This window comes from Panthera onca, chromosome B2 (assembly GCF_046562875.1).
Source record: "Panthera onca isolate mPanOnc1 chromosome B2, mPanOnc1 haplotype 2, whole genome shotgun sequence".
In the NCBI taxonomy this organism is placed as follows: domain Eukaryota; kingdom Metazoa; phylum Chordata; class Mammalia; order Carnivora; family Felidae; genus Panthera; species Panthera onca.
The window spans coordinates 51,551,826-51,567,329 of NC_138343.1; the positions used below are offsets into that span (position 1 = coordinate 51,551,826).

Sequence of the window (15,504 nt, forward strand, 5' to 3'; positions counted from 1 at the left end):
AAAAAAAAAAAAAAAAAAAAAGCCAATTCCTTCAGGCAGAGTTGTATTTGAATCCTCTACTCTGATCATACCTTGGCATACTGCTAATAAATGACACATACTGAAGTCATTTCTATCGTTGCAGTCTTTTTAGGGTCTGAGCTCCTGGAGAGAAATTTACTTATTACTAAGCTCTAAGAGAGAATAAGATAAACTAAGAATGTTCAGTAAATGCTAAATTGGATTGAAGGATCTATGAGTCTAGATCAAAGAGGATGGAATAGAATAGTAGTCTTTTCACACTGTTTTGAGCATAATTCACAGGAAAAAGTACATTTAACTTTGTGATTTAATATGCATACATGTGCACATGCATACCTGTACAAACAAATGCTATACATGCACACACTTACATATATAAAAATAGTACTTACCCTCACTATGTGCAATAAACTAATAGTTCCCATTATTTCTCCTGTATTCTATTTATTTTTTTAAATAGCAATCCCTGCTCATGAAATTGAGCAATTAATTAAATGACCACAAATGTATCTGAATATTTGAAAACTACCAGTTGTAGGGCACCAAAAACATACTTTACTGATGTCATGGTTTTGTCTATGGCTGGTCCTAATGGTCTCTTAAATGTGGGGCAGTATCTAACATAGTCAAAGATTTCCTTTGGTGGTGGAGATTGCACTCTAAAATTGTGGCTTACCAAGTGTCCATCAACTAATGAATGGGCAAAAAAAAAAATGTGACACATATGTACAATGGAATACCACTCAGACATCAAAAGGAATGACATCTTGCCATTTGCAACAACGTGGGTGGAACTAGAGGGTATTATGCCAGGCAAAACTAAGAGAAAGACAAATATCATATGATTTCACTCATATGTGGAATTTAAGAGGCAAAACAGATGAACATATGGGGAGGGAGGAAAAAAAGAGAGAGGGAAACAAACCATAAAAGACTTTTAATGATAGAGAACAGAGGGTTGATGGAGGGAGATGGGTGGGGGGATGGGCTAAATGGGCAATGGGTATTAAGGAGGGCACTTGCTGTGATGAGCACTGGGTGTTAAATGCAAGTAATGAATCACTAAATCCTACTCCTGAAACCAGTATTATATTATATGTTAACGAACTAGAATCTAAATAAAAATTATAAAAAAATAAATAAGCTTGTGGCTCACAGTTGCTTAAGGTTTTATTAACTAACAGATTTAAAAAAAGCATTAACTTGGTACATATTACTGAACATCGAGTTGTATTTTCCATCATGCATGATAGTATATCACATTATAAGCAATTTTGGTAATTAGCACAATAGGATTGAATTTAGTTTGATTTAAGTACTGAAAATATATTGTCCTCAAGTTGTAAATAATTCAAAGAAGCAATGATTAAATTACTATCATCTTTCTCATCTCCTTTCATCTCTAAAGAAAGTTTTTGTTGAGGAGTGCCTGGATGGCTCAGTTGGTCAAGCAGCCAACTTTAGCTCAGGTCCTGACTCATAGTTCATGAGTTTGGCCCCACGTTGGGCTCTGTGCCGACAGCTCAGAGCCTAGAGCCTGCTTTGGATTCTGTGCCTCCCTCTCTTTCTCTGCCCTTCCCCTGCTCATGCTGTCTCTTGCTCTCTCAAAAAATAAAATAAGAAAATAAAATAAAATAAAATAAAATGACCCTTAAAAATAAATTTTTTTGTTGAATTTAAATTTCAATGTTAGATTTTGAAAACAAAGCTTCTTTTCCTATAAAAGGGCACAAACATTGTCTCTAAAAAAATAAGTACTTTTTGCTATTTAATTTCATATCATTTGAATTTATACCATCATTAATAATAACGAAGATTATTGAGCACTTATACAAATTAATTCTTTAATATATGATAGAATATTTATGTATTTAAATAAAATATTTAATAAAATTAATAAGCACTGAAGTATGTTTTTAAGCATAATTATTTTATCCTCAATTTTTCATGGATACTTCCTTTTACATGGTCAAATTATTTTTAAATATAAATTATGTATAAAACAATTACCTTGTTTAATCTATAAGTACATTTCTGTACATCCAAGCTTCTTTGTTTATTTTAATGTTTATTTATTTATTTTGAGAGAGAGGGGGTGGAGACCAAGAGAGAGGAAGAGAGAATCCTGAGCAGGCTTCATGGTACCAGCACAGATCTTGATCTGATCCCATGAACAGCGAAATCATGACCTGAGCTGAAATCAAGATTTAGACACCTTACCGACTGAGCCACATAGGCACCCTTCAGGTTTCTTCCTAAAATTCATTTTATGACATTTAAATGAAACTGTATATATTGGTTTTTGCCACTTAATCCCATATAATATGTAAAGATTCATATTCTTAAATTTAGTGTATATTGATATAGCCTTAGGTTCCTCATCTAAGTCATGAAAATCTATTGAAATGGACATAATTTAAGAAATGCCTCATATGTTTTACTATAAGAGAAAGCAATAATGCATTCTTTATATAAAGGATATCTAGCTTACAGTAATAGTTCTGATGTTATGTAATTTCAGAAATATAAGCAAACATGTATTTATAAAAGTGATATTACGTTACCTGTACCAATTTTTCTCTTTCATTTGGAATGCAGATGGACAGCCCAGAACTACAGCCAATTCTGGGGAATGACTTTAGAAGAAGGTTTCAAGTATCGTCTTGGCACCCTGCCACCTAGTCCCATGCTTCTGAGTATGAATGAAGTGACAGTAAGTGTTCTCTGTTTGAGTCAAGTATATATGTGTTTGTACAGGCATGTTTGCATGTGCATTTGAAGATTTTTTTAAATAACTAAAATCATGAATTTTGAGCTTTCAGAGTTAAATTTTGTCATAAAAATAGAAAATCTTTACCAAAATGGTTGTCACCTTCCTCAGAAGTTTCGTGTGAATTCTGAACATTCACCAATGTCTAATAGAGAAAGTCTCCTGCCTTTAACAATGATCGTGTATTCATTTGCACACTAATGATTTCATAGAATTTCATATTTCAGATTATTAGTCATTAAGTGACCCAGTGCTCAAGCAAGGCATTAGTTGTCCATATTTTTCTTTTTTTCAGTAAACACAGATATCTTTTGAATTCATCAAAACAGAGTTCTGCTGTCTTGGGGCTAGCCATTATCACATGAGGCTAAGGTAAATGGCAGTAACTGCAGACATGTATGTTATGGTAATTTGTAAAGGTGCATCCTCAAAATTTCCACTACAGGAGCACCTTCAAATTTTGCCAGATGACCTCACAAACTCCTTCGTGAAATTGCTGCGTTTCCTACACTCTTACACTTTGCACTATTGTATTGGCTTTCCCCTTCGTTTTTAAGAGACGTTGTCATCTGATAATAGGTATCTTATATAAGAGGCTTCTAGGTCTCCAGGGTCACAGACCTCTAACTCATAGAACTGCAGATCTACCACCAGATGTGTGTTGTGTGGAGCACACATACTTTCCAGCTGAGATGTTGACTGTATTCAAGGGCCTGTACGACTGCCCTGGGCTGAGAGGTGCTCCTAAGTGGCTGGAGGCTTCAGTGCAGTGCAGGCTTCAGGTCCTGGCTGCCTGGAAGTTCTGTGTCTCTGGAGTGAGCAGGGCTGTTGTTTGCCATTGGATGAGGTGTAAATCCACAGGTTTCTCATGAAGCATTTAATGTACTTTGCTTTCAAGAGATGTGGTCCCCTGAGTTCCTATACCAATTCAAATTCCACAAATGGGTTCTACTAAATTATAACCAACATCAGAAAAGATCAAAATAGCCACCATGTATTGAGTAGTCGTGTGTTAAACGTTCTTATAAACACTATCATACGTTATCTCCTCTAATTTCCTCAGCAGCTTGATGAGGTGGGTACTATGATTATCTACATTTTAAAGACAAGAAAAGTGAGATTGAGGGAGGTTAAGTCACACTGAGATTGGGAGAAGTGAAAAGCCACCACAGAATTACTTAAATTGCAGAGACAAGCCATCTTAAAATATCTGGGCCCCCAAATTGTCCCTTAAAGTTCCAGTAGAATCAGTTAGCTTTGGCCAGCTCAGGTTCAAAATAACAAAAAGCAGAGCTAACTTGATGAAATGATCAGCTGTAGAGATACTTTTGGATCTTTCCTAGAATGAGTAAGATACAAAATCTTTAGAGATGTGGCTCAGATTCATGGTTTTTAGTGACCTAATTCTATGATCAGTTGGAAGTGTTATTTATTTTTTTTCTGGCTGCTTTTTTTTTAATTTATCACCATCTGGGGGAAAAAAAGAGGCATTATTATTCAAGAAAGAATAAATTCATTCCTTTTATAAGGATTGTTTTATCGCTTGCTTTTATTAAGGGCTCTAGTCAGTCAAATACTCATTTGGGTGTCTATATACATTTTCTCTGTATTATTTCTAACATTTCCTTTTTAAGATTTAATTTTTGCAACTTGGAATATTTTATATTCTAGACATGAGTTGTGTTCCTTTCCCAAGTTGCCACTCACCACAGTATAGAAAAGGAAATCTAATTCTAATTCATTTATTAGTTGCTGGGGATTTGTTTGCATAAAAATCGTTGTGGAGATATTTACATGAAAAATCTTAATGATTAGTACTTTGGGAGAATTAAAATTGCCCAATGCTCTGAATTAATGGAACACAGTTGCCAGCTTATTCCAGGAAAGCAATAAGGAAAATCTGGCTGATCTGTAAGAGTTCCATTACCCACTCATGATGTAAGGTAAGGAAATAGCTTCTTATTTCTAGGGTGTAGTAGCTTGAGGACTGAGGGCCTTTCAAAAAGTTTCCAAGTGTTGGAGGTGTCCTAATATATGGATATGGAAGAAAATCAGAAATATAACAAGTACTTCTAGGAAGTGAACTGAGTTGAATTGGTTGCTGCAGAAAGAGCTACAAAATATGTCGATTCTCAGTCTGGTGACTACCTAGAAAATACCTCAAGACATCAACCTGCCTCTGAGTACAATGAATTGAATTTTTTTCTTTGTGGATATGCTTCTGGATAACTTCCCCCCCCCCACTACCTTTCCCAGATATATATTTTTTAATATCATTTTCAACATAGGATGATCTATGGGTAGAGCTAGAGTAGGCAGTTGCCAATAGTGCGAATGATTTTAGTAAGAAACTCCACTGCATCCCCACTCCCAAAACTTCCTTTCCTTGACAGTTTTACCTGAATGAGAGTTAGGGTTTATAAAATTCTTTTTCCAGGGTGGAACAGATGAGCAATGAGTCATTCCTGGTTTCTGGGAAGGCTCTTCTGTTCCCTGGCTGGATTCCTGGTTTCATTCCTTGGTTTAATCCACTATTCCCATAATGTGTCTGCTGAGCGCGAGTTAGAGAAATGCCAGTAGGCATTGTGCAGAGTGTTCCATGATCACATAAATATGCAAAATTTGTTTAATCTATAGGAGCTTATTCAATTCAAATGAATATTTGTAGAGTGTGGTTAGTAACAATGAAGAATAAAAAGATGTTGAGAGTGTAGGATTGGAAAAAGTTAGCTTCAGGGTTTTAGGGAGCCCTTCCTGGATGGCAATCTTAAGTGAGGACAGACAGAAGAAAACATAAACTTACTGTTTTCTCTGGGTACAGTCAGAGTAGATGGGAGGAAGTGAAAAAGGGAAAGAAAGAAGGCAGTTTAGACCATACAACTCCTTGGTGTTGAGAAAGACTCACTTCACCCACATTAGAATTAATTATGTTTGATGTCAGGTCAACAAAAGCTGGCTGGTGAATGCATGCATATTTTTATTTTTTTTTCTTGATGTTTTTCTTAGATTGGTATTGTTCAAAGCAATACCTTGATGGAACAGTTCTGTTCATAATGGTTCTACACTAAAAATTTTATGAACGATTAGATGAATCAACAATTCTCTGGCAGTCCATTGAAGCTGTGTATGTTGTATGAATAGAATCACAATGTGACTGATTGGAAGCTGGCCATCAGAAAGCTCCCCACAAGAACTTCAAATTCTGCCCATTGAGTCTTTTGTCTCCTTGTAGTATAAAGCAGGCTGTGACACAGCTTGACCCTTATTTCAATATTTCTTGACATTTGTTCCATGGACCACCAATCTTCCAAGATTGGGAGTAAAGATGTACCATCTGGTGGCATTTGGGTGGCTCAGATGGTTAAGCATCTGACTCTTTTTTTTTTTTTTTAATTTTTAATGCTTATTTATTTTTGAGAGAGAGAGAGAGAGGAGAGAGAGAGAGAGAGACAGAGTGAGAGTGGGGAAGGGGCAGAGAGAGAAGGAGGCACAGATTCTGAAGCAGGCTCCAGGCTGTCAGCCCAGAGTTCGATGTGGGGCTTGAACTCACAAACCGTGAGATCGTGACCTGAGCCCAAGTCAGACATTTAACCAACTGAACCACCCAGGCGCCCCAAGCATCTGACTTGATCTCAGCTCAGGTCATGATCTGGTGGTTTGTGAGTTCCATCCCTGCACTGTCAGTGCAGAGCCTGCTTGGGATTCTCTCTCTGCCCCTCCCCACCTCTTTCTCTCTCAAAATAAATAAATAAACTTTAAAACAATAAGTTAAAAGATGTCCCATCTGTGGTCAAATAAATTTGTGAAATTGTGCATTATATTTTCCTTCTGAAAATTCACACTAGAGCAGAAGTACATTTAGGGATAAATTAGAACTTTCTCAGTGTCTCAGAAAGCAAACAATGGAAACAACCAGCTATTATGACTGTATGCAAAGCTGGCAATGGCTGAGGTCCTTTTGAGCCAGCAGAAACATCACTATTGAAGTCTGTTAATAGGCACGAGTAAGCCAGTGTGTTTACCCATGTGGGCACCATTCCATACACCAAACATGATGAACATGAGCTTTGGAGCCAGTGTACTTGGGTCTCAATCTGGCTCCTTCACTTATTGTCTCCATTTTCTCCTCTTTGAAATAATGACAGCAGTACTACCTTGCTCATAACAGTTGTAAGAAGCCATGAATTCTGAAAGAGAAGTAGTTATTATATACTATATTGCATATATAACAGAAATGTTATTCTATACTGTATAAAGTTGTTCTTTCTCCTTTAGTTTAACCATGGGAGAAGAGTAGGGTCAATTTCATAAGAAAAAGTTATCCAAAACTTCATCACTTGGAGATTTTTATTTCATAAAGAAAAGGTGTAGTTCTGGAAATATTGGCCCTATTGGAGTTTACATATTTCTGGTGAACCTGAAAATTTTTCTACTATGCTCCTAAATCAAATCAAATCAAGTCAAATTAAATCTAATCTAATCTGATATGATCTAATCATCAGCTTTGTACCTGATTGTTTTTCTAGACATAATGTCCAGGTGCTTTTGAATTTGGGAGATAACTTCAAGAAGCTTCATTGCATTATATTCTATTATAAATATTGCAAATATTTTGATTTAAAAATAGTATTTTCAGACAGAAATGGGGAAATTGAGAGTTCATTTGTATACTTGGCATAGTTCAAAAAAATTTTAAATAGTTTTGTTGTTGTTGATTCCCCAGGGAGAACAATAAAGTTAACCAAGTTATGATAGATGTTTTAAAAATTTTTTTGTGAACCTTATACCTTACTAGTATAACATCTTTTCTCAGTCATTCAATATAAATGATTTTGGTGTATTTTAGTTGGTATTAATAATAAAGGAAAAACGATGTCTTTCTCTATGGTTTGTTGGAAGTTAAAAGTAAAATAATATTTTATATAGTAACTTTTAAAGCCACCAATCACTGAAATGAGAAATGAAAATTTACTTAATCATCTGGATACCTGACCATTCTAGCTAAAACACAGTATTAACTGACTGGATTTATTTCTCTAAGTGATTCGTTATAACAGGAGGAATTTGTTTTTTCCTGTCTGAAATATATTCAACAACAGCAAGTACTGGAGGGATGAGAATTACCTTTGCAAAAAAATCAAAGTGAATATAATGAAGTGTAGCTTTTAACCCTTCATAGGCTATAGAAATTTTTTATTTCATTAAAAATAATCTACTTGATTCCAGAAGTGTTTGTCACCTGTGTGAACAGAAACCTCTGTAGAAAATGAAACACTATCTAGAAACATGAAGAACAGAGTTACATGTTTTTGTTCTTTCCATAATTTTAAACGAAAATGAACATTTGCCCCATAAAAATGATGGTTAGCTCCCACATACATGAATATAGGCAAATGGCATCAGGCTTGAATAATAACTGTAAAATGCAGGTGTCAGTGATGCTGCATAAGAGGGGCACGGCCAGATATCTATCTGGTGGAGTCTGTTTACATGTATATTTTCCTCAGTTCATCTCAGAATCGTCTCATCTATGTAGGTAAAGAGCCTGGGACAGATTAGGATGCCAGTTCTTTCTGTCTCCAAATTAAGAGTTTTAAAATTCAAAGAGCACCAAAGCATGTGCTTATGTCTCCTTCCTTTCCCTCCGTCTCAGAATGGAACCCCACAGCCTTCGAGAAACTTTAGAAAATACGCATACTGCCTCCCTCCTTATTCAGCTGAACTTGTGGTAGAATGAGTGTCTTATCTCTCAAGTCACTTTTTGAGTTTTTAGTTCTCAGTTTTATTTTTCTGTGCTAGTTACAATCTGGTGTGTAACACTGTGATATAATTGAATGTGACTCGAACAACACTGGGAGGCTGAATTGATCACTGCAAGGCAGCTCTCCAAAAAGAAATGTGAAAATTTATTTCTCCCTCCTTGTGAATAAATATTTGGTGCTGTCACAAGAGTAGATTCCTGAGGCGATCTGGTGTGTTGGTAGAGCAAGCACCTGCTCTCTGGGTTACCCTCAAACCTGGGTTATCTAGTCCATTCTGTGCTTCTTCCCAGAGCACGTTCTTTGCTCTGCTTCACAAGCAAAATGATGTGAAATGAAATGAAATAAGATAAAATACTTTGCATTGGGTCATGGGCATTTAAAATCATGCATGTTATTTCCATTTCCTAGAGTCTCACAGCACTTAGGTAGCTTGTAAAAAAAAAAGGTAATGAGAAAAAAATCTATTTAATTTTCAAAACCGGTGTTTCTCAGAACTGTTAGATTAACCAACTCCTTCTTTTATAATTATCTATTACAATTCCCCAAAATTAGTGTTCTAAGAAACTCATTTTAGGAAGTATCATAGTTCATCAATTTCTAGATGCTTATTTTCTTCACTTTTTTGCACCTCTGAAATTGGGATGCTTCTTACATTTGATAATGTCCTGGCTTCAGTGAAATATGGGACTGTTGTGGCAACTTTAATGTCTGTTATGTGTGCTATTATAATTATGATTAAACTCATCTGAGAATGACAAAAATTCAAAAGGATAGTGGCTTAAATATCATGGAAATTGACCTATCACCAGCAAATCTGGAAATGGGTGGTCTTCCTCTAGAATTGCACTCCATGGTGTTGGATACCCAGGCTTCTTCTTTCTTGTTCTGTTTTCTAGAGTGTTTCTATCCAAGGCCATGTAATCATTCAAGAAGGCTTCTCCATGTCTAATTTCTGCTAGCAGGAAAATAAAAAAGATCAATAAAAAGAAGTAAAAGTGAAGTATCATTTATCTCTGAAAGAAAATTCTCAGAAACTGCCGATGACTCTTAGGCTTATATCCCATAAGGACAGAACTTAGTAAGGGGACATGCCTAGAAGCCAACGGGGGGCTAGGGAAGGCAGTCATTTTTGTGACCTGCACGTGATGAGCTAAAACTGTTATTTCTTTTTCTTTTTAAAAAATTTTTAATGTTTATTTTTGAGAGAGAGAGAGAGACAGAGAGAGAGAGAGCAAGCATGAGCAGGGGAAGGGCAGAGAGAGAGGGAGGCACAGAATCCGAAGCAGGCTCCAGGCTCTGAGATGTCAGCACAGAGCCCCGATGTGAAGCTTGAACCCACAGATGTGAGATCATGACCTGAACCAAAGTTGGACGCTTAACCGACTGAACCACTCAGGCACCTCTAAAGTTGTTATTTCTCTGAATGAAGGGAATCCTATGGAAAGGGGGAGGATTGGAGAATTAGCACTACCTCCATAGTGTTATCAAGGAATACTGATATTTATAAGTAGATCACTAAATAAATTACCGTATAAATAGAAACTAGAGAAATATCCAAGCTAATTCTTCCAGAGTTAAAGGACTGATGACAAATATTGCTAAAGTTGAAAAATTCATTTTGCTGTTAGCAACCAGAAAATTTGCCTATCCTCTCCAACATCAAATAGTTTAGAGGAAATTTCTTGGTATTCATGGCCTTGGATTGTGAAGGTCAGAACAAAATGATATTCTCTGTTGCCTTCTTTTGATTCTCAGATCACTCTGATTATCCAAATTTAAGTGGAGGAAAGTGCAGCCAGAAATAGAGGCAGTAACTCACATAGTGGATATTGTAGAGATATGGGCTCCTAGTAAGAATGTCCAGAATGTCTAGAATTTGACTAGAGTGTTCTCAAGCTGGTCTGTGATTATGTTTGCATTACTCTTTCAGAGATTTTGATTCAGTTAAATGCAGGAAATACTATAAAAAATTCTCCAGTGTTCACCATTGCATTTGACTTTTGTATTTGTTCACAAGATCTTTAATTTTTAACTTTACATAGAAATATTGAAGCAGGGAGACCGTTCAAATTTAACTTCAAATTTGACTAATGTTAATTTAAAAAATAGCTATATTATGACCGAAACTTTTTCATCATTACAGTTAAAAAATTTAAAAATGCCCACTTGCAAAAGTGTAAATATTTTTAAAAATAAATTTCTATCTTATTTAAGCCACTGTCACTTTGAAATTTCTGTCACTCACAGCTGATAGTCTTGCTTTTTTTGCTTTATTAAGCATCCTTTAACAAAAAAAAAATTAGCATTTGTTAAAGCTCAACCTCTATTATCAATTCCTAAAAGTTATTATTCTCTGATGCCTACCTTAGTTTATAAGCCCTTAAAAACACTTTTACATTACAGACATGCAATAATCATGGAATAATGGGATAAAAAATTTGCTTTTTGCTTATTACATCAGATTAGCTGATATCATAAGGCAAATAAAATTGTAAGATAGTATTTGCCTGTTGATCTTCAAAGCCTACTGGCTTATTCTTTGGAAAAGCAATAGTAAATAAGTGATAAATTTCTGAAAGATCCAATAGGTGAGCTTTATGAATTGGATCTGGCTTAGTGGGTTGGTAAATATGTTTTCAATAAAAATGTCATTTTGCTTGTTATTTCTCTATTGCCTTATTTTATTGAGGAAGATTGACAATTAGTATTATCTTAAAATTTTATTCAAATCCAAGGTAGTTAACATAGAGTGTAATAATGGTTTCAGGAGCAGATTTAGTGATTCATCACTTACATATGACATCCAGTGCTCATCCTAACAAGTGCCCCCCCTTAATGCCCATCACCTATTTAGCCCATCCCCCCACCCAGCACCCTCCTGCACCCCTCAGTTTGTTCTCTGTATTTGTGAGTCTCTTCTGGCTTGACTCCTTCTCTGTTTTTATCTTATTTTTCCTTCCCTTACCCTATGTTCATCTGTTTTGTTTCTTTTCTTTTTAAATTTTTTTTTAATGTTTGTTTATTTATTTTGAGTGAGAGAGAGAGAGAGAGAGCGCAAGCGGGGGTGGGGCAGAGAGAAAGTGGTGGGGAGAGACTCCCAAGCAGGCTCAATGCTGTCAGCACAGAGCCTGGCATGGATCTTGAACTCCAAACCATGAGAGCATGACCTGAACTGAAACCAAGAATTGGACGCTTAATGGACTGAGCCACCCAGGCACCCATATTCATCTATTTTGTTTCTTAAATTCCACGTATGAGTGAAATCATGTGATATTTATCTTTCTCTGACTTATCTTGCTTATTATAATACATTCTAGTTCCATTCATGTTGTTGCAAATGGCAAGATTTCATTCTTTTTGATCGCCAACTAATATTCCACTGTATGTGTATGTATATATATATGTATATACAGTATACACACACACACACACACACACACACACACACACACACACACACACACCCTGTACACCCCGTATCTTCTTTATTCATTCATCAGTCAATAGACATTTGGGCTCTTTCCATACTTTGGCTATTTTTGATAGTGCTGCTATAAACATCGGAGTGAATGTGCCTCTTCAAATATGCATTTTTGTATCCTTTGGATAAATACCAAGTAGTGCAATTGCTGGGTCATAGGGTGGTTTTATTTTTAATTTTTTGAGGAACCTCCATATTGTTCTCCAGAGTGGCTGTACCAGTTTGCATTCCCACCAGGAGTGAAAAAGTGTTCCCCTTTCTCTGCATCCTTGCCAACACTTGTTCGTTTCCCAAGTTGTTAATTTTAGCCATCCTACAGGTATGAGGTAGCATCTCATTGTGGTTTTGATTTGTATTTCCCTGATGATGAGTGATGTTGTATTTCCCTGATGATGAGTGATGAGATGATGAGCATCTTTTCATGTGTCTGTTAGCCATCTAGATGTCTTCTTTGGAAAAGTGTCTGTTCATGTCTTTTGCCCATTTTTTCACTGAATTATTTGGTTTTTTGGGGATATTGAGTTTGATAAGTTCTGTACAGATTTTGGATATTAACCCTTTATCTGATATGTCATTTGAAAATATCTTCCCCCATTCCTTTGGTTGCCTTTTAGTTTTGTTGATTGTTTCCTTTACTGTGCAGAAGGTTTTGTCTTGCAGAAGATTTGTCCCAATAGTTCATTTTTGCTTTTGTTTCTCTTGCCTCTGGAGACATGTCTAGTAAGAAGTTGCTGTGGCCTAGGTCAAAGAGGTTGTTACCTGTTTTCTTCTTTAGGATTTGATGGTTTTCTGTCTCACACTTAAGTCTCTCATTTATTTTGAGTTTATTTTTGTGTATGGTGTAAGAAAGTGGTCCAGGTTCATTCTTATGCATGTCACTGTCCAGTTTTCCCAACACCATTTGCTGAAGAGACCGTCTTTTTCCCATTGGATATTCTTTCCTGCTTTGTCAAAGATTAGTTGACCATATGTTTGTGGCTCCATTTCTGGTTTTTCTATTCTGTTCCATTGATATGTTTGTCTGTTTTTGTGCAAGTACCATACTGTCTGAATAATTACAGCTTTGTAATACAGCTTGAAGTCCAGATTGTGATGCTTCCAGGTTTGGTTCTTTTTTTCAACATTACTTTGCCCATTTGGAGTCTTTTCTGATTCCATACAAATTTTTAGAATTGTTTTTTCTAGTTCTGTGAAGAATGCTGGTGTTGCATTGAATGTATAGATTGCTTTGGTTGTATAGACACTTTAACAATATTTGTTCTTCCTATCTATGAGCATTGAATTCTTTCCCATTTCTTTGTGTCTTCTTCAGATTCTTTCATGAGCTTTCTATTGTTTTCAGGGTACAGATCTTTTATCTCTTTGGTTACTTTATTGCTAGATATTTTATGGTTTTTGGTACAATTGTAAATTGGATTGATTTCTTGATTTTCTCCTGCTTCATTACCGATATGTAGAAATGCAACCAATTTCTGTACATTGATTTTGTATCCGGTGACTTTGCTGAATTCATGTATCAGTTCTAGCAGTTTTTTGGTGGAGTCTTTTGGGTTTTCCATGTTGAGTATCATGTCATCTGTGAAGAGTGAAAGTGTAATTTCTTCCTCTATGATATGGATGCCTTTTCTTTCTTTTTGTTGTCTGATTGCTGAGGCTAGGACTTCCAACAATATGTTGAGCAACAGTGGTGAGAGTGAACATCGCTGTCGTGTTCCTGACCTATCAGGAAGCTCATAGTATTTGCCCATTGAGGAGGATATTAGCTGAAGGTCTTTTGTATATGGCCTTTCTGATCTTGAGGTTTATTCCTTCTATCCCTAACTTCTTGAGGATTTTTACAAAGAAAGGATGCTGTATTTTGTCAAATGCTTTTTCTGTTTCTGTTGAAAAAGAAGCAGAAAGAAGCATTAATTCTTTTATTAATGTGATGTATCATGTTGATTGATTTGTTGATATTGAATCACCTTGCAGCCCAGGAATAAATCCCACTTGATTGTGGTGAATAATTCTTTTAATGTATTGTTGGATTTTATTTGCTAGTATCTTGGTAAGAATTTTTGCAAATATGTGCATGAGGGAAATTGGTCTGTAATTCTCCTTTTTAGTGGAGTCTTTGACTGGTTTTGGAATCAAAGTAATGCCTGTCTCATAGAATGACTTTGGAAGTTTTCCTTCCTTTTATATTTTTTGGAACAGTTTCAAATGAATAGGTATTAACTCTTCTTAAAATGTTTGGTAGAATTCCCCTGGAAAGCTGTCAAACCCTGAACTCTTGTTTGGTGGGAGATTTTTGATTACTGGTTCAATTTCTTTACTGGTTATGTGTCTCTTCACATTTTCTACTTCTTCCTATTTCAATTTTAGTAGTTTATATGTTTCTAGGAATTTGTCCATTTCTTCCAGATTGCCCAATTTGTTGTCATATTATTGCTTATAATAGTTTCTTATTATTGTTTGTATTTCTTTGGTGTTGGTTGTGATCTCTCCCCTTTCATTTGTGATTTAATTTATTTGGGTCCTTTCCTTTTCCTTTTTGACCAGTCTGGCTAGGGGTTTATCAATTTTGTTAATTCCTTCAATGAACAAGCTCCTGTTTTTATGGATGTGTCCTACTGTTTTTTTCTTTTATTTGATTTCGATATCATTGATTTCTGTTCTAATCATTATGTCCCTTCTTCTTCTGGTTTTGGGCTTTATTTGTTGTTCTTTTCCCGGCTCCATTAGGTATAACATTAGATTGTGTATTTGAGACCTTTATTCCTTCTTTAGGAAGGCCTAGATTGCTATATACTTCCCTCCTATGACTGCCTTTGCTTCACACCAGAGGTTTCGGACTGCTGTGTTCTTGTTTTCATTGGCTTCCATGTACTTTTTAATTTCCTCTTTAATTTCTTGGCTAACCTATTCATTCTTTAGTAGGATGTCTTTAATCTCCAAGTATTTATGGTCTTTCCAATTTTTTTTTGCTTGTGGTTGATTTCAAGTTTCATAGCATTATGGTCTGAAAATACACATGGTACAATATTGATCTTTTTTGTACTTGTTGAGGGCTGATTTGTGACCCAGTATGTGATCTATTCTGGAGAATGTTTCATGTGCACTTGAGAAAAATGTGCATTCTGCTGCTTTAGGATGGAATGTTCTAAATATATCTGTTAAGTCCATCTGGTCCAGTGTGTCATTCAAAGACATTATATCTTTGTTGATTTTCTGCCTAGATGATCTGTTTGTTGTAGTAAGTGGGGTATTGAAGTCCCCTACTATTATGGTATTAATGTCAATGAGTTTCTTTATGTTTGTGATTAATTGATTTATATATTTGCATGCTATCAAGTTGGGTGCATAAATATTTACAATTGTTAGATCTTCTTGGTGGATAGACCTCTTAATTATGATATAATGCCCTTCTTCATCTTTTATTACAGTCTTTATTCTAAAATCTAGTTTTTCTGATATAAGTATGGCTACTC

The 15,504-nt window shown here is 35.6% G+C and overlaps 1 protein-coding gene across 1 annotated transcript in view; it reads left to right on the forward strand.

Annotated features, from left to right (window-relative positions):
• The window catches only part of TINAG (tubulointerstitial nephritis antigen), a 92,478-nt gene that overhangs the window by 10,446 nt on the left and 66,528 nt on the right, over positions 1-15,504 (forward strand). The window contains exon 4 of the mRNA XM_078447021.2: positions 2,620-2,734. Within this exon, the coding sequence (XP_078303147.1) occupies positions 2,620-2,734 (115 nt within the window). The remainder of the gene's footprint in view (positions 1-2,619; positions 2,735-15,504) is intronic.